At 44.2% G+C, this 26,236-nt stretch overlaps 1 protein-coding gene across 1 annotated transcript; it reads right to left on the bottom strand.

Moving 5' to 3' along the window:
* Positions 1–20,962: 20,962 nt before the first annotated feature.
* gja1b (gap junction protein alpha 1b) lies at positions 20,963–25,588 on the bottom strand. Its single transcript, XM_040026783.1, has 2 exons — positions 25,461–25,588; positions 20,963–24,041 (listed from the first exon to the last, which is right to left on the bottom strand). Exon 2 carries the CDS (start codon positions 24,023–24,025, stop codon positions 22,859–22,861), a length of 1,167 nt encoding a protein of 388 aa, XP_039882717.1. The 5' UTR covers positions 24,026–24,041; positions 25,461–25,588; the 3' UTR covers positions 20,963–22,858.
* Between the last annotated feature and the right edge of the window lie 648 nt (positions 25,589–26,236).

The following is a 26,236-nucleotide window of genomic DNA, read 5'->3' as shown; positions in this document are numbered from 1 at the left end:
GATGTGAGAGGGCGGGTGTGTGTGTTTAGGGCACGGATGGCTTGGGGATAGAAGCTCCTCTTGAGTCTCTCTGTCCTTGCCCGGAAGATGCGGAACCTTCTACCAGATTGCAGAAGTTGGAACAGTTTGTTGCCAGGATGGGACGGGTCCTTCAGTATCTGCGCTGCTCTAGTCCGGCATCTCCTGGTGTAGGTGTCCTGAAGCGGGGGGAGAGCAATCCTGCAGCAGCGTTCTGCTGTACGGATCACTCTCTGGAGAGCTTTTTGGTCCTTCACACAGCTGTTCCCAAACCACGATGTCATGTTCTGTGTGAGGATGCTCTCCACAGCGCCTGTATAGAAAATCCTGAGGATCTTTGGAGAGACCCTGAACTTCCTCAGTTGTCGTAGGTGATACAGGCGCTGCCTAGCCTTTTTGGTCTGGACCTGAATGTGGGCAGCCCATGTCAGGTCTGAGGAGATGTGGACACCAAGATACTTGAAGGACTGCACCCTCTCCACTGGAGCTCCATTGATGATAATGGGCTTGTAGTCTCTGTGCTGACCCCTTCTGAAGTCCACCACCAGCTCCTTGGTCTTGCCGACATTCAGCTGGAGGTGGTTGTCCTGGCACCACGATGCCAGATTCTTCACTTCATCCATGTAGGCCGCCTCATCATCGTTGTTGGAGATGGCACCCAACACCACTGTGTCGTCAGCAAACTTCACAATGGTGTTGGAGCCATGGGTGGCCACACAGTCTGAAGTGTAGAGGGAGTAGAGCAGTGGCGAGAGGACACATCCCTGAGGTGCTCCTGTGTTGATGGTGATGCTGTTGGAGACGCATCTACCCACCCTCACCACCTGAGTTCTGCCAGTGAGGAAGTCCAACACCCATGCACACAGACGGCTGTTAAGTCCCAGATCCCTCAGCTTTGTGAACAGTCTGCAGGGCACTATTGTGTTAAACGCTGAACTGTAATCAACAAACAGCATTCGCACATAGTTACCCTGTTTCTTGTCCACATGGCTGAGAGTGGTGTGTAGGACGTGGGCGATGGCATCCTCTGTGGATCTGTTGGATCTGTAGGCAAACTGCAGCGGATCTGTGGTGTCTGGGATGGAGGAGGAGATGATGTTCTTCAGCAGCCTCTCAAACACCTTCATTACTACCGAGGTCAGTGCAACTGGCCGGTAATCGTTCAGGGATGAGGGTTTGCTGTTCTTGGGCACAGGGATTTTATAAGGGACACTTTATACCACAACCAAGCAAATTTCACACTTGTGGGACTAATAAAGGTTTATCTTATTTCATCCTATCCTATCTTATCGTAATAATAATAACCAATCTTTTTGTTTGTTTGTTTGTTTTGCAGTGTTAATAACGATTGTTTCATATTTTACATAGGTTTTTTTTTTTTGCTTGTTCTTTGCAAATGAGGGCCAGAGTATTTTGTTTTTGTGAGAAGATTATTATAGCCCTCTAATGTCTTTGACTAAAGTAAGCAGTGCTTAACACAGCAATTGGTGGAATGACAAACAGAGCTAAAAATTAACAGATGGAATTAAAACAAGGTAGAGTAGAGCTTCTTGAAGGGAACTCCGTTGCTAAAATAGCTTCAAATGGTCTGGCTCAGTTTTTACTCCAAAGCACAAAACACACACACACACATGCATGCACACACACGGTCAGCAGTGGAAGAATGAGAGCAGTAGCACCAAGCTAAGAGAGAAGGCAAAAACAGAACTATACTTGTAACACAAGTCTTGTGTTACAAGTATAGTAAGAAAATGACAGATGGAGGCAAGAGTATTTCCTTTTGAAATCCATTGAAAAGAAAAAGAGTCACTTATTTGAAATTCTTCTGTATGAGTTAGTTGATTCCATATGAGAGAAACTTTCACTGAACATCCTTTAACTAAATTTGTGCCTGTTTCCATTTTCTGCTCCTTTACAACAGTGGTCTTGTGTTTGGACTTAAATGTCATGTGGTTCCTCCTAATGCACTTAAAGCCCTTTTCAGTGCTTTGACACAGATGCATTGTTTGTTGTTACTGTCACTCTACGGGTGACACTGACAATTTTCTGTCGCCCATCAATCATCTACCAGTTAGTTCAGGAGGTAGAGACAGGTCATCTGCGAACCGGAAGGTTGGTCGTTCAGTGCCTGGCAGCTCTAGTCTGCAAGCCAAGTATTCTTCTTCAAGATGTTAACACCGTGTTACAGCCTTTAGAGCACAGGTGTCGGACTCCAGGCCTCGAGGGCCGGTGTCCTGCAGGTTTTAGATGTGTCTTTGATCTAACACAGCTGATTCAAATGGCTAAATTACCTCCTCAACATGTCCTGAAGTTCTCCAGAGACCTGGTAATGAACTAATCATTTGATTCAGGTGTGTTGACCCAGGGTGAGATCTAAAACCTGCAGGACACCGGCCCTCGAGGCCTGGAGTTTGACACCCGTGCTTTAGACTGTGAATGTTAGAAAGTAATCAGTGAATGAGGTGTCTTTAAAGTGCTTTTTTGAGTCCTCAGAGTAGAAAAGTGCTAAGTTTGCAGCACTTCATTGCCCCAAACCTTAGCACCTGGGTTTCTTGCCAAGATTCCAGCTCAATTTACCATTAGCCAGTTTTGATGCTCTTCCATAACCATAAAAACATGTAGTTTGTCGTCAGTTCAAAGTGAAATAACCTTTAAGGTGGTTTTAGAGTTCTCCATGGCAACTAAGACTAATTTTTATAATCTTTGCAAAAAAACAAGCCTTGTCCATTTCTCTGCACCACCCTTACGATTGCGAAATCCGTGATTCTCCGGCCAGCTAAAGTCTACAACCTCCCACATCCCAATAGAGAAGGAATGGAAAAGTATATCAAGGAGTCACTGGCAGCAAGAATAATCCAATTATCTCCTTAAATAAGTGGATTAAGAATGTGCTGTTTTTTTCACTGTTAAAGTGTGCTGTGATTTTTTTCTTTGTGAAGAATTAAGAATAAGCCACTCAGGCCATGCACAGACTACTGAAAACTGAATCATATCACTGTTAAAAACAAATACCCATTTCTTCAGCTTTTTGTTTGTTTGTTTTTTTTTTTGTTGTTGTTTTTTTGTTTTGTTTTTTTGTGTCCCGTTTGGATCTTTAGCCATCAGAATTGTTGTCTTAAGGCCAAGAAAGATGCCAAGCGGATTTATTTTACCAAGTGGATCATCATGGCCTTGCCATATTGGTCCATTTGATTGACCTTTATTATAATTATGAATTTATTTTATTTTCAGTTGCTACAAACGGGACAGACATGTTTCTTCAGCTTTTTGAAGAAGATGTGTAATGCATATCACCTAGTGTGGATAAGGGCAGACTGCTTTCATCACCCCCCTTGGACACTGAATATTTATCGATGCCCTTTGGCCTCACCATTCCTCCTGCAGTCTTCCAAGACCTTGTGAATGCCATTTTGAGAGATTTTCTTAAAGTTGTGCTAAAACAACTTCACTGAAGAATTTTCTGAGTGCCTTTCCTGCTGGGCAAAAAAGAATCGGTTATGGCCTTTAAGGACTGCAGCAGAGACACAAGCCACACCGTACCACAAGTAGATTTAGACAACAAGATATTCCAAAACCTGACTGACATGAATTATTTAAACTTTGAAAATTCTCCATTTTGCTTATTATGAAAGAGTTGCAAAGTCTGCTGTATTACAGAAGTGGACTGTTTTCTGGAATAGGAACCTGGATGCATTGGCCCTGTCTACTGATGATCATCAGTGTTGTCATAATGGTAGTAAGCAATAGTTAACAGAGGAGCTAGAGTTGCTATTGGCTTTTGTACACTAGAAGGAGGATCAGGAGGACCAGAAACCCCTCCCAAGAGAAATGTAATCAGATCTATTAAAGATCAGGCACCACAGCGCCCACGGAATTGTAGTTCTGTTCCACATTTCAACACAAGTTTTTTAACAAGGAATTATTTGACACAATTGTAAACAAAACTACTGACCTAAGGACAGTTGCTCCCTTTAGAGGGGAATTTTGATGCTTTTGGTCATATGGTTGATCTTGTCAACAGCCTTAATAATGACATGTCACTATAAATGCCATCTGGTTAGGCTTAACCCAGGGGACAGCTAGAACTGTATGAATTATTATTATGGCTTGAATATTTTATACACCACTTAATTTAAACTATGAGGGCCCGAAGGCCTACCTTCCCATGAGGAAATTATATCTCAGTGGGGGTAGCTTGTTGGTGGTGTACTGCTGTTACGCCCCCAGTCTAGGCGGGTAGGGACGCACATAAGGTTGGAGGAGAGAGAGACAAATCCCCGCCCTGGTTCCCAAGCCAAACATCCAAACCAGTTGTGAGTGAAAAGGTGTTTTTATTTAAGGAAAAGAAGCATAGCTCCAGGGTGAGCCCAGGCCAAAATAATAAACAAAACCAACTAAATCCCACCAAAGAAAACTAACTAAACCCTAGGAAAGAAAAACAGAACAAACAAATGACAGAGCTATCCCTCGCTCCCTACCCGGAAAACAGGAGAAAACGATTCCAAAAGAAAAGGCAGCTCACCCCTTCCGCTTCAACCCAAGAGTGCCTAAGCGCTCAACTAATTCACTAGGAGCGGCTTTCACAATTTCACACTCTCACAAATACACAAGATAAGCACGGGCTGGGAACACCAGGGTCAGGGCCGCGACGGCTGGCTGGCTACTCGCTCGTTCCACTCTCTCTCTCCCCCCCTCTCGGAGCTGTCAGAGCGGCCTTTTGAAAGTAGTCAACCGCTCCATGGTCCAATCAGTCGCTCACGACTCCTCATTAGGGGAGGGACCTGGAAAAGTCTTAAGCACAGTACAGAAAACACAGACAGAAAACAGCCCACACATGGCCACAGCCGTAACACCCCCCTTCCCAAAATCAAAGACATCTCCTTGATAGATGTTTTGAACAGTTACTTTTAAAGGAAAACACGGGATAAGGCGTCTGCTAGCACGTTCTCAGTGCCCTTCTTATGACGGATTTCCAAATTGAAGTCCTGCACCAGGAGAGACCACCTCATTAGCCTTTGGTTCGAGTTCTGCATCCGCATGAGGAATACCAAGGGATTGTGGTCGGTATAAACAATCACAGGCGAGGGACTGCCACCGACATACACCTCAAAATGTTGCAATGCGAACAGCAGAGAGAGAGCCTCTTTCTCAATCGTACTGTACCCCCGCTGATGGACATTAAATTTCTTTGAGAAATAGCCGATCGGGTGATCCACACCATGATGGTCTTCCTGCAGCAATACGGCACCTGCCCCGTTTGCACTGGCGTCCACTTCCAGCTTGAAAGGGCGTGCAAAATCAGGGGCGGCCAGCACTGGCGCACTGCACAGGAGAGTCTTAACTGCTAGAAATGCACTCTGACACGTAGAGGTCCACACAAAAGGTTTCAACACACTAGTGAGGCTAGTGAGGGGTGCGACGACTTCCGCGAAGTTCTGACAGAAACCTCGGTAGTAGCCCACCATGCCGAGGAAACGGCGAAGCTCACGCCTAGTCTGAGGGGCAGGAAAGTCCAGTATGGCCTGGATTTTGGCTGAGATAGGGCGCACTTGCCCCTGACCCACCTGCTTTCCTAAGTACGTCACCATGGCTTTACCAAAATCACACTTGGCGAGATTGAGGGTGAGGGATGCCCTTTCCAAGCGATGGAACACATCAGTGAGTGTCTCCATATGCTCTGACCAGGTGTCTGAATAGACGACAATGTCATCCAAATACACTTCACACTTGCAGACACCGCCCAGCACGATGTTCATGAGCCGCTGGAATGTGGCGGGAGCGTTGCGCAACCCGAAAGGCATGACAGTGTACTGGAGAAAATGGTCAGGAGTGACAAAAGCAGAGATTTCGGCCGCACGTGATGTTAGGGGAACCTGCCAGTAGCCCTTTAACAAATCCAGCTTAGTAACAAACGTTGCAGAACCGACCCTGTCAACACAATCCTCCATCCTGGGAAGAGGATAGGAGTCAGGTTTGGTGACGCTGTTCACCTTCCGAAAATCTGTACAAAACCGTGGGGTCTTATCCGCTTTAGGCACTAGGAGACACGGGGAACTCCACGCACTAGAGCTAGGAACAGCAAGACAATTTTCCAACAGATAAGAAACTTCTGTCTGGAAAAGAGCACGTTTAGTGGGATTCACCCGGTAGGCATGCTGTTTGATTGGAGGATGGTCCCCCACATCAATATCATGCTCCAACACGGTGGTACAGGATGGAGTGTCCGAGAAAAGATTAGGATGATTCTCAATCAACCGACACACGTCATTTCGAACATCACCATCTACCTCAGTTAAATGTGACCGTAAATCACGTAGGATTTCAGAGTTCCTAAGTCGTGCGCAACCCGCCGCACCACCGAAAACCAAATCGTCATCCACAGGGTCATACCGAGTTTCAGAAACTGGCACCACAGTCGCAACTGTCGACACACCGCCAGCAAAGTAGGGCTTCATCATATTAATATGACATACACGACACTTTTTCCTTCGTTCTGGGGTGTCGATGACATAATCCGTGTCACTCAATTTCGCCTGCACCGTATACGGACCACTGAACTTGGCCTGGAGGGAAGATCCAGGGACCGGTAAAAGTGTTAAAACTTTATCACCAACCTCAAATTTTCGCTGCACAGCCTTCACATCAAACTTCCTCTTCATCCTACCTTGTGTTGCAATGAGAGCATCACGTGCAATTGCACATGCTTTATGCAAACGCTCTCTGAAAGAGCTCACATAGTCCAACACATTTTCCTTAGGAGCAACAGTGTCGGACAGGAAGTTCTCCTTAAGCAATCGCAACGGGCCACGCACTGTGTGACCGAACACCAACTCAGCAGGGCTAAATCCTAACGACTCCTGCACACTTTCTCTCACTGCTAAAAGAAGCAGCGGCAACCCCTCATCCCACTCCTTTTGAGACTCAAGGCAAAACTTCCGCATCATCGATTTCAATGTCTGATGAAACCGCTCGAGCGCACCTTGCGACTCTGGATGATAGGCACTAGATTTCCGATGTTTAATGCCAAGTGACTGCACAACTTGAGCAAAAATCTTAGACATGAAATTAGAGCCTTGGTCAGTTTGAACAGCTTTTGGTAAACCAAAGATGGAGAAGAAGTCCACCAATGCTTTAACAACTGGTTTCACCTTAAGGGTGCGCAATGGAATTGCCTCGGGAAAACGGGTAGCAACACACATCAGAGTCAAGAGGTACTGGTGACCCGATTTTGTTTTAGGGAGTGGACCAACGCAGTCGATGAGGATGTGTTCAAAAGGTTCCCCTAAAACTGGAATAGGGTGTAAGGGAGCGGGTGGAATGACTTGGTTAGGCTTACCACTAATCTGACAGGTGTGACAAGACCGACAATACTTAGCAACGTCATTCTTCAATCCTGGCCAAAAGAAATGACGCAGAATGCGGTGATAGGTTTTCCTAATACCTAAATGTCCAGAAAAACTGTCATGGGCAAGACTAAGAACTTTGGGTCGGTACTGTTGGGGCACCAGAACCTGTTTAAACACATTCCAACCCAAGTCACCAGCTGTAGGCGGATACCAGGTACGCATCAACACGTCATCCTCGACACTATAAACACGAGGGTACTGGTCGCTAGAGTTGGCAGCGGAAAAACAACTCACAAGAGTCGGGTCACTCTGCTGTGCCAAAACTAAATCCTTTTTGTTGATTTCCAAAGACAGTAGAGGTGTCACTGATGGGCTAACAGACAGCATCGCCTCAGGGTCGCCCGTCAGTGGAACACGGGTTTCAGATTCAGACTCCGGCCCACCACCAGCACAGAGAAAAGAATCAGATAAATCCACGTCACCGTACTTGCGCCTATGCGCACGAGTTACCGCGCAAGCAGGAAAAACAGAGGAGGAACGCTCCTCAGCGACAGGGTTAGATAACAAAGTATCAGGCACCGGTATCTCAACCACTCTCGGAGTAGAAAACACTTTCCCGTTAGCCAAATCATTCCCCAGAATCATCGCAACTCCGGGCACTGGCAACTGGTCGCGCACGCCAACCGGTACCGAACCCGAAACGAGCGGCGATTGAAGAAACACATTGTGCAATGGCACACGCAGTACATCCATTTTTACACCCCAGACAAGAGCATCCGACCCACAAAAAGAGTCATCAGAAAAAGGTAGAATACCCTTCAAAATAAGAGTCTGCGCGGCTCCAGTGTCACGCAGAATCATGATCGGCACACGATCCTCCTCTTTTTCGTTCAAAGAAACAAACCCCTCCGACACAAAAGGACGGTAGCTCTCATCAAAGCCTTCACTTCCCACTTCATTGCTAGGTGAAGTGGAAGCTGACATAGAACGAACGAAACCCACACTTTTCGGCTTCCTCCCCGTGTTGGCCTGCTCCCTGCGCTGTAGTGATGGGCAAGCAGCAACGAGGTGCCCGATTTCATGACAGTAAAAACATTTGCGATCCGACACAGGAATAGCAGCAGAACGTGTCTGGCGTTTAGGGGAAAGCCTATAACTTCTGACAGGACGAGTTGAGGAAGTGTACTCACGGCGCTCTGTCGAAAGCGCAGCACGATGAGTTAACACAAACTCGTCGGCAAGGACCGCGGCTTTAGACAGTAACCCCACCTTCTGCTCATTAAGATACACCACAATGTTTTCAGGGAGACATGTCTTGAACTCTTCCAGCAGGATCAACTCCTTTAGCTGAGTAAAGTCCTCCGCGTGACTGGCAGCCAACCACTTGTCAAATAAGACAGTTTTCTCACGTGCAAATTCCACAAAGGTTTGACTGTCAAACTTGCGACAGGCACGGAACTTCTGTCGATACGCCTCCGGGACTAGTTCATAAGCCCGCAAAATAGTGGATTTGACAACCTCATAATCCAAGCTGTCAGCAATAGAAAGACTCGCACAGACCTCCTGCGCTCTTCCTATTAACTTGCATTGCAGCAACAGGCTCCAGACATCCTTTGGCCATTTCAAAGTGGTTGCGATGCGCTCAAAAGCAGTGAAATATGAGTCAACCTCTCCCTCCCTAAAAGGAGGTACCAAAACAATCTGTTTGCTAGCGTTAAACTGGTCTATGGCGGGAGGGTCGGGGAGTGTACTTACAGGAACGGGAGCAGCGTCTCTCGCTCGAGAACGATCAAGCTCCATAGCTCGAATACGGAGATGCATGAGCTCGACTTCCTTAGCCTTAGCCGCCAGCTCCACCTCCTTCAAGCGAAGGGCAAGCCTGAGATCCTCCGTCACCAAACCCGCCCCAACCTGGCCACTTGGGTCAAATACAGGAGATTGAATGGCGACAGGAGCTTCCGCCCCCGACGTCATCCGCCCCGTGGAAGGTTTCGGGACGGCCCCAGCAGCTTCCGCCCCCATTGCCGTCTCAAAACTCCCAGACCCACTCGGTGAGGGTTTTTGTCCCTCAAACACTCCCCTGTCCACCAGTCTCTCCACCAAACACTGTTTAATTTCCGCCTTCTTGGCATGCAACGGAACATCCACCCTGAACAAGTTAGCCACTACCAACAAATCTGCTTTTGTGCACCGCTCCAACTTTTCAATGGAAGGGTGTTGCGCAAAATCATCCATGTCAAACGACATCTCGAGCAAAGCAACAAAGAAAAACACAACTCTGCAGACAAACAACCACATCCGCGCAACAGAGCCACAAAACTCACGCCTAAAGCACAGACAAACGAAACTCTCCGCCGTCCGACACCCACCACGACGTTTCCCCCCCCACCACAAACGCAAAAAGGAAACGAACCAATCACACGAACGAAAAGGGACGAGCCCCCATTTATGTTACGCCCCCAGTCTAGGCGGGTAGGGACGCACATAAGGTTGGAGGAGAGAGAGACAAATCCCCGCCCTGGTTCCCAAGCCAAACATCCAAACCAGTTGTGAGTGAAAAGGTGTTTTTATTTAAGGAAAAGAAGCATAGCTCCAGGGTGAGCCCAGGCCAAAATAATAAACAAAACCAACTAAATCCCACCAAAGAAAACTAACTAAACCCTAGGAAAGAAAAACAGAACAAACAAATGACAGAGCTATCCCTCGCTCCCTACCCGGAAAACAGGAGAAAACGATTCCAAAAGAAAAGGCAGCTCACCCCTTCCGCTTCAACCCAAGAGTGCCTAAGCGCTCAACTAATTCACTAGGAGCGGCTTTCACAATTTCACACTCTCACAAATACACAAGATAAGCACGGGCTGGGAACACCAGGGTCAGGGCCGCGACGGCTGGCTGGCTACTCGCTCGTTCCACTCTCTCTCTCCCCCCCTCTCGGAGCTGTCAGAGCGGCCTTTTGGAAGTAGTCAACCGCTCCATGGTCCAATCAGTCGCTCACGACTCCTCATTAGGGGAGGGACCTGGAAAAGTCTTAAGCACAGTACAGAAAACACAGACAGAAAACAGCCCACACATGGCCACAGCCGTAACAACTGCCTTTCTACCTGCCCATCTGTTTTTAGATGGAAGTAGTGTCAAATTTTTGCAAATTTGCCCTCCGCGAATCGCTACCTTATCGTGGTGGAGGGGTTTGTGTGTCCCATGGATCCCAGGGGCTATGTTGTCTGGGGGCTTTTGCCTCCTGTTAGGGTCTCCCATGGCAAATTGGTCCTGGGTGAGGGACCAGACAAAGGGCAATTCAGAAGACCCCTATGAAAAGACCATCAAGGGAACAGTTCACCCTGCCCGGGATAGGGTTACCGGGGCCCCGCCCTGGAGCCAGGCCCGGGGAGGGTGCCCGAGGGTGAGCGTCTGGTGGCTGGGCCTTAGTCCATGGGGCCCGGCCAGGCACAGCCCGAAAAAGGGACATGGGCTCATCTTCCGTAGGGGTCGGATGCAATGTGAGTCGGGCGGCAGCCAGGAGCAGAGGCCCTGGCAGACCAATTCCCGGCTACCAAGACTGGCAATTGGGACATGGAATGGCACCTCTCTGGTGGGGAAGGAGCCTGAACTAGTGCGTGAAGTTGAGAGATACTGGCTAGATACAGTCGGGCTCACCTCAACGCATGGCCTGGGCTCCGGAACCAGTCTCTTGGAGAGGGGCTGGACTCTGTCTCAGTCTGGAGTTGCCCCTGGTGAGAGGCGTCAGGCTGGGGTGGGTATCTTGGTATCCCCTCGGCTTGCTGCTGGTATGTTGGGGTTTCTCCCAGTGGACAAGAGGGTTTGTTCCCTTCGCCTTCGGGTCAGGGAACGGGTCCTGACTGTCATTAGTGCTTATGCGCCGAGCGGCAGTTCAGAGTACCCAGCCTTCTTGGAGTCCCTGAGTGGGGCACTGGAGGGACATGCTATGGGAGTATGGTGTGTCTGGTCTGTTGCTACAGGCCATTCAATCCTTATACAACCATCGCAAGAGCTTAGTCCACATAGCCAGCAATAAATCAGACACATTCCTGATGGACATTGGACTGCCCTTTCTCACTGATTCTGTTCATAATTTTTATGGACAGAGTTTCTAGGTGTAGCCAAGTGGCAGAAAGCCTATACTTGGGTGGTCTCAGAATCTTGTCTCTGCTTTTCATGGATAATGTGGTTCTGTTGTTTCCATCAGGGAGTGGCTTCCAGCTTGCACTGGAGTGGTTTGCAATCAAGTGTGAAGCGGTGAGAATGAGAATCAGCACCTCCAAGTCTGACGCAGTAGTTCTCAGCCGGTACCCTCTCCAGCACAGGGGTGAGTAACTGCCCAAATGGAGGGCAAAATCTCTGGGTCTTGTTCAGGACTGAGGCTAGAGGGGAGAAGACAATCTACAGATGCATTACTGCAGCTGCAGTAATGCGTTCCATGTACCAGTCCATTGTGGTGCAGAGAGAGCTGAGCTTAGAAGCCAAGCTCTCGATTTACCAGCCAGTCTATGTCCCCACCCTCACCTATGGTCACAAGCTTTGGGTTGTGATCAAAAGAGCAAGATTGCTGATACAAGTGGCGGAAATGAGCTTTCTCCGAAGGGTGGCTGGCCTCTTCCTTAGAGACAGGGTGAAGAGTTCAGCCATCCTCGAGGGACTCAGAGCAGAGCTGCTACTCCTCCACATTAAAATGAGCCAGTTGTGGTAGTTTGTGCATCTGTCAAGGATGCCTCCTGGGCACCTCCTGGGTGAAGGGTTAGGGTTAGGGTTAGGGACTTCCTATTCTACAGGTGCATGTCCCACTGAGAGGAGATCCTGGGGCAGACCAAGAACACACTGGAGAGATTTTATTTCTCTGCTGACATAGACCAGCTTGAGGTGTCAGGGGAAAGCAAGGCTGGGTTTCTCTACTTAGGTTGCTGTCCCTGCAACCCAGCCCCCAGATAAGTCAAAGAAGATGGATGACAAATACCTATGGATTTCCATAGGTATTTGTTTACTGACAGCTGGGGTTGTCTATAGGCCAATACAAGGCAAATTTGAGAGGGGTTTTCGACCTACACAAATGTGTAACATAACTATAATAATACAATTATATTATTATAATTATGTTTGGAACTGACCCAAACTTAATTGTTTTTCCATTTTCTCCATCTAGACACTTCAGAGCAGATTCACTTCGATCTCCACCTCTACCTATAGTTTAGCAGTGCTTCCCTGAGCTCACCCCCTCACACCTGAAGGTACTTGTTAATCGTGAGGATTAGGAGATGGCTGTGGTGATCCAAAATCCATCCTGTTTGTTCACAGAACCCCTCTGTTCCTCAGCACAGCCAATAGTTTCTGCCTGCTCAGCTTGCCTTCTTCCCAGCCGCACTTTGAACAAAATATAAATAGAATACTACAGGAATAAATACCAAACAGGAGACATATATATATATATATATATATATATATATATATATATATATAAAAGAAGACGGCCGTAGTGATCGATGTAGCGGTTCCGAATGACAGCAATATCAGGAAGAAGGAACACGAGAAGCTGGAGAAATACCAAGGGCTCAGAGAAGAGCTCGAGAGGATGTGGAGGGTGAAGGTAACGGTGGTCCCCGTGGTAATCGGAGCACTAGGTGCGGTGACTCCCAAGCTAGGCGAGTGGCTCCAGCAGATCCCGGGAATAACATCGGAGATCTCTGTCCAGAAGAGCGCAGTCCTGGGAACAGCTAAGATACTGCGCAGGACCCTCAAGCTCCCAGGCCTCTGGTAGAGGACCCGAGCTTGAAGGATAAACCGCCCGCAGGGGCGTGCTGGGTGTTTTTATATATATATATATATATATATATATATATATATATATATATATATATATGTATGTGTGTGTGTGTGTGTATATATGTGTATATATATATATATATATAAACTTGCATCGTGATATTGAGTCTGCTTTTTAGGTTCATTTACAATAAAGTTATTACATCCATATTAGCTTTTCTTTATGCCTCCTTCTTTATGCCTCCCTGTTAACCCTCTCCAGGCAGACGTTGCAGATTTGCAACAGTTAAGACCTAACAACCTGATTACGCCACATACATATTTTATGAGGTTTTTTTTTACTCAGAAGTACCACTGCAGGACTTGGTTGTGCATTAGCAACAAAAAACTTAATTCGGGCCTGAGAGGGTTAAAACCAGAATTGAATTTAAAATCCTTCTCCTCACAAGGTCTTGATAATCAGGCCCCATCTTATCTTAAAGAGCTATCATATCATTCCAATAGAGCAGTTTGCTCTCAGACTGCAAGCTTACTTGAGATTCCTAGGGTCTTTAAAAGTAGAAAGGGATGCAGATTCTTTGGCTTTGGTAAACATCTTATATAGCGCTTTTCTACTCTCCCAGAGCACTCAAAGTGTTTTATACAACATGGCACATTTGCTCATTCACACAATTACTATGCTTTATGTTTGCTTACTTGACATGCAGACTGGGGGAGCCAGGGATCAAACTACTAACCTTCCAATCAGTAGATGACCTGCTCTACCTCCTGAGCAACAGCCACCCTTCTAAGCTTTTAAGCCCCACTTCTATGGAACTAGGCCACAGTTCGGATATCAAAATAAGATCAGAATACTTTACTAATCCCATAGGAAATTATGTGGTCACAGTTGCTCCAAGACAGTAAGAACAGTAACTAACTAAACTAAATTACTAAACTAAACTAAACTAAATATCCCAGTATAGGGCAAAATGAAAAGCAATTTGGTTTCGAAAGATTTGCCTGGTACCTTTTATCAGCTTGCTTCTATTTGTGTGAGACTTAATGAACACCACCAAGAACCTCAGCATTTCCCAAGCCTGTCAGTCAAAGTAGGGACCCTGGGGGGGTAAACTCAAGAATGAATCTTCCCTACCTCAGCTAATGAGTCCTGCAACTCAGGAATCGAAAATTACTCTATTCTTCTATGTGCTTTTAATGATTCTGGGGCAAAACAAAACTTTTTGCATATAAATCTGCCTTAAGAGCTTAACATCCCTCTGACATCTTTTTCCTAAGATCTTGCTACAACCAACCATAATACAAAACAAGTCTTGCTTCTGCTCTTGGGTAACCATTGTGAGTACTTAACTCTGTTCATTTTTGATGCCCCCCACACCTGTTGTCCTTGCACACCCCTTGCTTCAAAAACATAATCACTGATTGGTCCAACAATAAATGTCTGGCAGAAGCCCCCATCTGCAAGATCTTCAACCCCCACTTTTGACAGAGCTTTGACAGCATTCTGAGGGAGACTGAGAACATTGAGCCTGAATGGTCTTAACATCCCTCTTACATCTTTTTGCTAAGATCTTGCTACAACCAACCATAATACAAACCCCATCTTGCTTCTGCTCTTGGGTAACTATACCCATCACCATTTTATATAACTATAAAATCACCAATACACGTTCACGCTGCCATATATTGAACACACCTTGATTATCCCCAGATCGTGGCACCTAGTTTTGAACCTTCCCTATCTATCATGATCTTGCTGAAGTTTTTGTAAGAATCTGGCTTTCTCTCTCCCTCCACATGAACTGTGACTATGCAAGAGACCTTCTCCCTGGCACCCCACAACCCAAAACCTGAAAGAGAAGCCATGGAGCTTCTCTTTCAGAAGCACGTTGTGTAGCTCATAAAGCTTCTCTTCATGAGCCATGGCTCATAAATCCATGATTCATAAGCCATGGCTCTTGTGTCCTGACTCAGTTGAAAATAAGGGCTGATCACAAGTGAAGGAATGTGCAGAGCTATTTCAGCTCCACAAACAGCCAATCTGCAGTTTGTGGCAATACCGCAGACCTTGTCAAACGCAAACAAAAGTAAATCATGACACATAATATGATGAGGTGAGCTGAAAAGTACAGAAAGAGAAAATATGGAACTGTTGGCAACATGTAGCACTGTTCTTGAATTTTGGAACGTGACTTAATGTCTAGGCAAGGTGTGCGTGTGGTGATGTCTAAACAACGGGAATTCCCCACATCCCCAAAACTACAGAATCCCCTTAGTTCAAATGTACATTTTAAATAAGTTATGAAATAAATACATGCTGGAATAAATAGTTGCATGTGTTTAGCTTGGAGTAATATGTGTGTCACAATGTGTGTCACAAATGTGAGGGTAAACCTAACCTGCTGGCTCACTGAGCAAGGGGCCAGGTGTCAGCTGGGATGTGCAACAGAGGTCACTTCTGACTGCTACTCTGGCATCTTTGGTATTGAGTCCTGGTTCATTAGAAAGGGATTAAATGGGCTTAACCCTGCTGGAAATGCCAAATCTGTGCAAAATAACCGGACACTTCCAGGCAAGGTGTATGTCCAATATAAAGAAAAGCACACATGAGCGGGGTGGCTATCCGACTGTCATGGTGACTATGTTGGACTTGGACTGCACACAGGCCCTGGTCCACCAAACCCTTGTTCGGGCAGGGGCATTGTTGGAGGCAGAGTGGGTGGAGGTCAGGTGTGTGCCTTGGGACATACACAAATGTCCCATAGTGTCGCTATAAAATATAAATAAAATATAAGGGTAGAATATATAGAGTCAAGGCAGCAGTTAGCTCGCACCTGACACATTAATTCTGGGGACAGACTGGCTGGGATTTCATAACCTGTTGGGGTAATATGTGGGGATGTTTTTGTGACCAATTGTGCAGTGTAGTGTCTGTGTTGCACTCAGTGGGGAGACGAGGTTGTCCAACCTTGACTCTGTGGAGGAGACAGCAGGGCCTTCTTGCGAGGCCCTGCCACCTCTAGCAATTTACTCTAAAGGAAATTTCCCACTAGAGCAATTTTGTGATGAAAAAGAGATACTGATTTGACCAGGGGACATTGTTCAGGTTTCACACACTAAAAGAAATGTACAAATTACTGGGCATTAAATCTTTTTAGACCAGTGACTACCACCCTCAGACTGAAGGGTTGCTGGAGCAGCTGAATAAGACTTTAAAATTCATAATTCGTACGTTAATTAACACAGACGAACACAATTGGAACTGCTAATTAGATCCTACATTGTTTGCAGTGTGGGAGGTTCCTCAGGCCACCATGGGATTTTCGCCCACCGAGTGACCGTTCAGCCGGAAGTCACAGGGGATGTTGGACCTAATTAAAGGAAACTGGAAGAAAGCTCCAAGCCCAGCTAAAAATGAAATTCAGTGCCTCCTGGACCTGAGAGCAAACCTGCACATGTTGGAGAGGTTGTCACAAGAGAATGTGCTCCAGGCTGAGGAACATCTGAACATCTGCACTGTGCTGCGGCCACAAGGTGGTTGGTGCCTGCCGTGGTGGTAACCCCCGAAACAAATGGTGGACACCAGAGGTGAAGGAAGCCAGTAGGCTGAAGAATGACAGGTACTGACAGGCCAAGTGGAATGCGGATCGGACAGTGGCTAAGGCCAAAACTTGAGAGTGAGAGGAGTTTAGAGAGGCAAAGGAAAAAGACTTTCAGACTGCCTCAAAGACATTTTGGCAAACCGTCGGGCAACTTGGGGGGGGGGGGGGGGGCGTTCTACCTGTACTGTGTATGTGACTTCGACTGAGGACCTCCTTAATCCCACTGGCACGTCTTCCGTGGTGGAAGCAGGGTCTGGGGACGAGGGGGATGACTCACCTAACTCTCGGGGTGAGGTCACTGAGGCAATTGGATGGATGTTGTAGGAATGTCTTGGTTGACACAACTCTACAATGTTGTGTTGAGATCAGAGGCAGTGCCTCTGGATTGGCAGACCGGGGTGGTGGCTCCTATCTTAAAGGGGGACTTGGGGGGTGTGTTCCAACTATGGGGGAACACACTCCTCAGTCTCCCTGGGAAGGTCTATAGCAGAGTGCTGGAAAGGAGAGTGCATCTGTGAGTCGAAACTCGGATACAGGAGGAACAATGCAGTTTTCGTCCTGGTCATGGAACACTGGATCAGCTCTTTATCCTTTCAAGGCTACTTGAAGGTGCATAGGAGTTTGCCAAACCAGTCGACATGTGTTTTGGACTTGTATAAGGCATGTGACCGTGTGCCTCAGAGTGTCCTGTGAGAGGTGCTTCAGGAGTATAGGGTGTCTGGGCCCTTGCTACGGGCAATTCAAACCATATACAACCTTTGCAAGAGCTTGGTCCGCATATCCTGCAATTAGTCAGATTCATTTTCAGTGGGTGATGAACTAGGTCAAGGCTGCCATTTGTTCCCGATTTTGTTTAGAATTTTTATGGGTGGAATTTAGGAGTAGCCAAGTGGTGGAAGGCTTTCACTTGCGTGGTCTCAGAATCTCAACTCTGCTTTTTGTAGATGATGTGGTTCTATTGGCTTCATCTAGTGATGGCCTCCAGCTCACACTGGAACAGTTTGCAGCCAAGTGTGAAGTGGTCGGAATGAGAATCAGCACCTCCATGGTCCTCAGCCGCAAATGGATGGAGTGCCCATTCCAGGTCAAGGACGAGTTCCTGCCTTAAATGGAGGAGATTAATTATCTCGGGTTCTTGTTCACTAGTGACGGGAGAAGGGAGCAGAAGATCAATAGATCAATAGATGGATTGGGGCTGTGGCCACAGTGATGCAGACGCTGCACCGGTCCGTCGTGGTGAAGAGAGAGCTGAGTGTGAGAGCTCTTGATTTTCCAGTCAATTTACATCCCCACCCTCACCTGTGGTCACAAGGTGTGGGCCGTGACTGAAAGAACAAGATTGCAGATACAAGCGGCGGAAATGAGCCTCCTCCAAAGGGTGGCTGGCCTCTCCCTTAGAAACAAGGTGAGGAGTCCGGTCACCCAGGAGGGGCTCAGAGCAGAGTTGCTGCTCCTCCACATCGAAAGGAGCCAGTTGAGGTGGTTTGGGCATCTGTCAAGGATGTCTCCTGGGCGCCTCCTGGGTGAGGTGAGGAGGAGGACTCAGGGCAGACCCAGGACATGCTGTATGGACTATATCTCTCTGCTGGCATGGGAACACATGGGAACCGGTGTTTCCACGGACAAGCTGAAGGAGGTCATCATCGGTGTCTGTAATAAAGCAACAACACATGTACCAAGCTGAGTATCTAATAAAGTGGTAACATGAGTATCTGAACAGATATGATTACGATTAAGTGCACTGCATTCTCTGTTGTGGCTATGGGTTGTTTATAACTCCTGAAGGCCTGTCTAATACTTTGACAATAAATTTTAAGTATGCTGGTGTTAGATTTGTTGAAACTGACTGTGTGATTTGCTGTTATTTGCTCATTTCTGAGGCAGGATTGACGGACTGGTGATAGGGAAAGTGATTTTTTAGAGCATAATATATTATTTCAGGGATTCCCTTCTATTACATAATGAACCTTATAGAATAATGTTGTTGTATTATGGGAGTTGGGCGTTTGCCATTTGTAGTGAGACTAGTTCTTAAACAGCACTTTTCTACTTTACCTAAGCACTTACATGCCTCATTCACACAAGCACTTTTTCCAAAGCGTTCCAGCAAACATTCTCTCTGATGTTAAAACTGAGAGTGGACCACTATTATTCCATTAGTCTTTTTGTTAACTTTGATGTGTGTGTGTGTGTGTTTTTTTTAAGGTGTAACCTACAGACAAGACTGTGAGAAATTTTGTGGAGGCACCCAGTGAAAAGTTTTTAGATAAGTATACTCAAGACTATCTGTTAAACAACTGCTGAGAATTATAAAATAGGTGTTGGGAATAAAGTCTTAAAAGAATGTGTGAAAGTACATTGTAAAAGTATTTTAATAATAATTAAATGTGTTGTGTGAGGCTTTAGATATTGCTTCTTCCTCAAGGACACTGAGGACTTACCATCGTAAAGCCCTGGAGTTTTGTTTTGTGACCTTTTTGAAGAAACTCGAATTTGAAAAAATAAAAGAAGCTTTGGAAAAGGAAAATCTAAAACCAGTAAAAACCAGAGGTGGAGTTTAGTTTAAAAAGGCATGCTGAATGATGGTGTTGTGCATATGGACGTTGGGCATTAAGTGTCTGGTATCTGATTTTCTGCATAACTTGTAGTTGTTCCCTAAATTTAATAAGAGCGATTCAGAGAGTTTTTTTTCAGTGTTTGAATGTTTGGCTGTGGCTCTGTTGCACTGGAGTTTTTACCAGCAATACACAAGGAGGTTATTCTTCTTTGAGCAACACAGATTGTTTTAATCTGCTGTTCTGAAGTAGTACTAGATGAAAGTAGCCATGTGACAGATTTTCAGGTGAGACAGAATCGGCTGTAGCAGAGGAATGGTCAGATTTTGCTCAGTTCAGGTAAAAATTTGTACATTTTGTCAAAAGTGAAGAAAAATGGTTCTGGCTCAGAAGGCTAAAGGAAAGAATAAAAAGTTCAGCATACCACTGACCCCATCACAAGACACACACACACACACACACACACACACACACACTTACACTTCTTTGCCTTTTTAACTTGAGTCACATGTGGTCTTCAAGCTGCACCTTAGCTCTCTGCACACATGTGGTTTGATTTAGTGCTGTGGAAAGATTAAATGGGAAAGTTGGAAATGTGAAAAAGAGCCATGTCCTTCCTATTATGAAATTTAACTCAATTTGTCAGAAACCAAAGGTACCCTTTAAGAATAATTACCTCTGGAGCCAAACAACTCTCATGGATCTGGATTATGACTCGGTTTAAGAGGTGATCAGAAAGTGTTGAAAGCATTAAGTGTAGACTATTCTACAAATGCCATCACAGTGACGTTATAAAAAATCTAATCTTAAAATTGAAAATTTATGACTGTTTATATTTGGTAGTGCAAGTCACATGTCACATTCTTTGTAATCTTGCCTCTGTACACCACAAAAGTGGATTTTAAATGAAACAATCAAGATGTAGGTGAAGTGAAGATTTTGATCTATAATTCAAGGAGTTAAATTTTTATGCATAGTAATACATTTTAGCAATATATAATTCACCAAACAAGTGAAACAAACTACAAAAAACATAAGCATATATCCATCCATCCATTCGCTTCCGCTTATCCTTTTCAGGGTCGCGGGGGGCGCTGGAGCCTATCTCAGCTGTCAGCTGAGGCGGGGCACATTTTTTTTATTCAAAAATAATAATTCAAGAACTGTAGCTAAGGAAAAAATATTAATTTTACTTGGCAAACCTTTTGACAGCTCTAGCAATAAGAGCTGTCAAAAATATAAATCAGTCACACTGTCTGACAATTGACCTGCTCATTGGCAAGTGTTATTTCTCTTTAAGCTTGTAAAACAAAAAATACAGATAGCAAAAACTGAAACCTAACTTACCATAAAAAGTAAACTGTAAAGACTTGTTATACAATAAAGGGCTATTCTATTCTATTCTATTCTATTCTATTCTATTTTAAACATGTCTAAATATGTCTGTTCTAAAAATGTTAAAGATGAAAAATATTTTTTGTAGAATAAACCTTGACTAACATAACATTAATCAACACCAAAAATTTTATGTGAGGTAAATAAGTATTTTTGAAAACATCTTAACATAGATGACATAATGTACTTTAACAGTTCTTTATTGGCAGGTGTTTAGTTCTAACAACAGCAATGGCTAATAATGGCCACATATTAAATAAAAATCAATCACTGCTTAAGAAAGAAAAATGTTTATTGGTTAAAGAAGTATTTAAAAATGTTTTATTTTACCGTCATATACTTACACTTTACAGCAGTGGACCCCACACATGAGCATTGTCTGAATACTTGCAAGCAGTAATTATTGCTTCTCTTCTGTCATTGAACAACATTACTGTACCTCACCGAGATATTTGGTGATTAAAAGTCTGATGTTATTGATTATAATAATGTCTGTGTTATAAAATAAATTAGTAACATGTTCATCATGTCATCAGAAAACCACATACTATGTGTATCATAATGCTTCTCAGTCTCCCATGTCTCAGTGCAACTCCTATTGTAGCCAAAATATCAGTTACATATGCAAATACTCCAAAACAATGACCAACTGGCAATTGAAGCAAAATCGCAGTAAAAGACATTCAAATTGAGATTTATCTTAGTGTTTGGTAGTTGTGGAGCTACACTGGCATATCTTTATTAGAAATGACTAAATATTAGTCCGCATCTATAAGCAGTCTTCTACAAACTCACATTTTGATTGCGACACAGTTAGCTTGATTTACATTCCTAAATATCTACTTCTCAAGCAGCAAATTAAATTGAGCTACACTAAGTTTGAAAAACAAAAAAAAATCTAATATGTAAAATGCAGAAAATCATTCGAGTGTCTTTGTTTCTCACAATAGGTTAAAAAAAAGAACACATTTCAGCAAATGACTGACAGTAATAAAGCCTTTCTTAATAGAACAAACATATTTCGCTGAGTGACAGCAGCTTGCTACCATCATCCCTGCCACCCCTGTGCACACTTCAAAACATGATAAAAGCACTAAAACCTTACACTACACATATTCAAAGTTTATCAGATAATAAACAATATTATCTGACATATTACCTGATAATAAACGGCAATAAACAGTTTGTGGGGGACTTGTTTGCTTTACTGAGTAGTAGTCAATTTTCTGTCTTAGTGGTAGTTCTCCTAAAGATCCTGGCAATAAATATTAATTTACAAAACATATAAACCCTTTACTGTTAGTCACTGTCAAAGAATTAACCAAGTTATTTATACAACAGCATTGAGCAATAACTTTGTGTTGTGACTAGGGCAACTGACAAATTAGAAGAAATCAACACATCTTTGGGTGAATGAAAATGAGAATGAAAGTAAAGAAACTGAACCAAACTGCACTGATTGGTTGTGATTCCACACTTCATAACTGCACTACAAAACTCAATTTTAAACAGTGTGTTCTTGTTATCCCAAATTCTCTATCGCATGACATTTATATCACTTGACAACATTAGGAAATTTAGATGCACAGGTATGAAGATTTGTGGCTCGCTGTCGTTTATCAGACAAATACAGTGTTCACTGATCTCGACTAAACATAAATGAAACTGAGTGTGTAGTAGCCACTTTACAAAACATTAACGCTGCAAAGCTACTAATGCTTCATACCATCGTATTTCATGAAAAAGGACATCATCAACTGGAAAAACATGAGGAACATTGAAAGAAACAAAAACAGTAAATCTTTTATGTAATATCAGTAAATTAAAACCAAAGCTGTCAATTTATGGGGCTGTGTTCTTGAACAGATTATTAATGTTGGTTGTGTTATACTCTTTCAAATCCCAATTCGTGTGGCTACAATATTCTCTTGAGGCTGGGTTAAAAGCACTAAAAAGTAAAACTCAGTCAGAAAATACTTGTACCTTTGATATTATTACATAATGGTTTTAATGTTTCTTGAACTGACTAAAAGTCTCTATATTGAAGACGGTGATTGAGATTAGTCACACCTCTCAAATAAACCTATGTGATAAAGTGTTTCCTGATGTTTCTGGCTTCAACCAGAAATTCTGTCAGCCAGAGAGAGGTGGAAAGAGACGAAACCGTGTTTTAAACATCCAGGTCATCTGGCCTGGCTCGGCTGCTCATTCTGCTGCTGGCCCTGCTACAAGGCCTGGCATCCATCAACCCTATCGGCTGCAGCTCGTGTCCTGCTGAGGAAGACAGTTTCTTATGCTCGTGGGTATCATCTGGGAAATCAAAGGCTTGTGCGTGGGAGTTTGAAATAGTGCTTCCTCCACCAGTCTGTCCAAGACGGTTCTGTTCTGTAGAGTAGTTAGCCCAGTTCTGCTCGTTGGCCTGCTTATTATAATTACGGCACGAGCCAGTTCCCCGCTCCCCTGTGGCAAGCTTGTAGCCAGGGGGGGACATTGGTGAGAGTGGGGCAGTTGGGGATGAGCAGCCATTATAGTAGGCATACTTCGTAGTAGAGAGTTCTTTAGGGGTAGGGCTTAAGGTGCCTCCGCTGGGGTAGAGTGTGGGTTGTTGTTTGCCTTTTACACGATCTTTGATCCTCTTAAAGAACACATAGAAAAGTTCAATGACATTGAGCAGCAATGACACCAGTGAGACCACCAACATGAAAATAATGAATACGGTCTTCTCTGTGGGACGAGACAAGAAACAGTCCACTCGGTGTGGACATGGGTTCCTCTCACAGGTGTAGACTGCACTCAGACTGAACCCATATATGTACCACTGAATAACCAGGAAGCCCACTTCAAACATAGACTTGAAAAAAATGCTCACTATATAGGTTCTAAGGAGGGCTCCTTTCATCTTGACTTTGCCATGTTCCTCAATACCATACTTTAGCTTTTTCATCTCAATTTTCTTTAAAGGTATGTCGACGTCACCTCCGTCATTTTGCACAGCTTTGAGATCCTCTTCTTTCCTGTTGAGTTTCTGCTCTTTCCTGTTCAGATAGAAGACATGAGCCAGGTAGAGAAGTGTAGGTGTCGACACAAAAATAATCTGGAGAACCCAGAAGCGAACGTGGGAAATGGGGAAGGATTTATCGTAACAGACATTTTCACACCCAGGCTGCTGGGTGTTACACTTGAAGGCTGACTGCTCATCTCCCCAGGCCGATTCGACTGCAGTACCGAGCACCAGGATCCTGAATATGAAGAGCACCGACAGCCAGACCTTCCCACCAGCAGTAGAGTAAGCCTGAACTTTGTCCAGCAGACGACCCAGAGCACTCCAGTCACCCATGTTCAGGGAGTATTAGCTAGTGGGAAAAAAGAACAATGTTGAAGTGGTTGCAGTGTACAAACTGTGTTACACAAACAGTGGATCAAAGTTAGGAGCAGGAACCCTGTTTTTAGGAAAGATCCCTAAGATTCTTGCCATTAGCTTTATTTTGGGTTATTTTTTCCACAACTATCCAAAAAACTAAATTGCGCTGAATAATACAAAGTCTGATGTCTCATCAGTACTCAAAATAATTTGGTATATTCAGTTTAATGTCGCCTTTAAAAGAGGTCATACTATTTTAAGACGTCACGGAATCGTTTTCAGCAGGCACACCAAAAAGTAGCAGACTGTACTGTTAATTATACTATCAAATGATAAATCACATGCTTGTAACACATAATACACACACATTAAGACATGTTACTTCAGAGGGCAATGGCAGCGTTGGATATATGTTTGTAAGGCAACTTTTGCGGGGAAGTGTGAAACAGCAGCCTAATCCCCATGGTGCCTGTAGTAAGTAAGTAACTGCATGTGATCTCACTTATACATGTAAATGGTAAATGCACTGGTGCTTTCTATCTAATATTACACACATTCACACTCCAGTGGACATGTCTCACGCAGACTAGTGCAGCCAGGAGTTGAACCACCAGTCTTCAAATTAGTAGATGACCTGTTCTGTCTCCTTAGCTGACAAGTTATACACAATGCAATGTATTTCTGTGAACATTAATTGGAAATGTGAAAATTAACTTTAGTTTGGGAGTGTTTGGCCTTTATATTTAAATATAAGAAGTGCAAAATTTGAGCTACTAAGAATTTAAGGTAAATTAAGCTTTCATTGGTATTAGATAGGGAACACATCCCTGCCACTTTCCACATGAATGAGTTTGTTTGAGTGAAATGATCAAGACAAAGCAGAACAATGGACTCCAACACAATGACCTACTCAGCAAACCACTCAAAAGTACTAAGAGTACTATGGTTTTCATTGAAAAGAAACAATGTTCAAGGGAAAAGAGAGTGAGCCCTAACTCTGAGTTTCCTGACTTCAGTGGCTTTTAAGCAAAGCAATAAATGCTACAAGAGAGGCAGAGAATTTGAAATATAAAAAGAACTTTCATTAAATTAAAATCGAAAAGAGGTCATTGGCCCACTACATAAATTAAAAATCGAGATAGTAAAAACACACAAATAAATAAATAAATCTGGCTTTTATCAGCCATTGCTCCTTGTAGATGTAAACCAGGTTGTAGGTTTGATTTCTACAAAAACGAAAAAAGCTGACAAAGCATTCACCTTGGAGAAAGGGATACTCAAAGTTTCTAAGACAAGGCGCATGTGGTCTAGAGCGCACCGGAGTTTATCCGAATATTTCTAAGAGCAACAGGCGGACAGCGTTTTCCTTCGGACGCGGTTTTTTTTTAAAGCCAAACTTTCTTTTACTTACCTGGAAAGTTACAGAGACAAAAAAGGTGGCCCGTTCCCCGCCACTTGGCAAAGTTAAAATCCAAGTTTGGCATCAGTAGGAAAACTGAGTCGAACTTGTCAAACTTCCCTTATAACGGTGCCGTCAGAGAAGTTACAGTCACCTGATCTCTACGTCAAGACCGAAGCCCCTGCTGCTGGGAGGGCAAAGAAAAAAAGACTCCTACAGAAACAGCCAATGTGTGGTGTTTCGGGCTTTATTGCTTCATAAGCACATGAGAACACGTACCATCACGTGGAACTAATGTTAAAACGCAGGGTTACAAATACAAAATACCTCGAACCAACAGATATACCTCCTGTGTGCAAACTACTTTGACATGTATTTGCGTCAGTACATCAGTAGGAGAATGTAACTATGTAGCTACAATTCTTCTTCACATTTCTCTGGCAGCTGGGAATACTTGCTACTGTGCAGATGATAGTTAAATCAAGGTAAAGGGGTCCATGTGAAAAAGACAATTGGTAACGTACACACCTGCTTATCAGTTCAAAAAAACACAAACACTTTAAAAGAGGCCCTTCTACTACTTATATACTTATATATACTTGGGCGGTTTCTGTTTCACTGTGTATAATATAGTGCTCATATTGCCAATAAAGCCCGTTTTTTTAGGCCTTACACAGGGTCCTGGTTATGCTTCACCGAGCACTCAAACTGAAATTCCTCATTTAATTTTTAGTAACTTTCCATTAAACCATTCTGGGCTCCCATAACACACTTGATTGGTACACAGC

This window comes from Simochromis diagramma, unplaced genomic scaffold, assembly GCF_900408965.1.
Source record: "Simochromis diagramma unplaced genomic scaffold, fSimDia1.1 OVJJ01000746.1, whole genome shotgun sequence".
NCBI lineage: Eukaryota > Metazoa > Chordata > Actinopteri > Cichliformes > Cichlidae > Simochromis > Simochromis diagramma.
The sequence above is the reverse complement of the archived record's forward strand: the minus strand, read 5'-3'. Positions and strand labels throughout refer to the sequence as shown.

Bases quoted from the DNA above. Each gene is read 5' to 3' on its own strand.
- gja1b (XM_040026783.1), bottom strand. From the start codon at position 24,025: ATGGGTGACTGGAGTGCTCTGGGTCGTCTGCTGGACAAAGTTCAGGCT.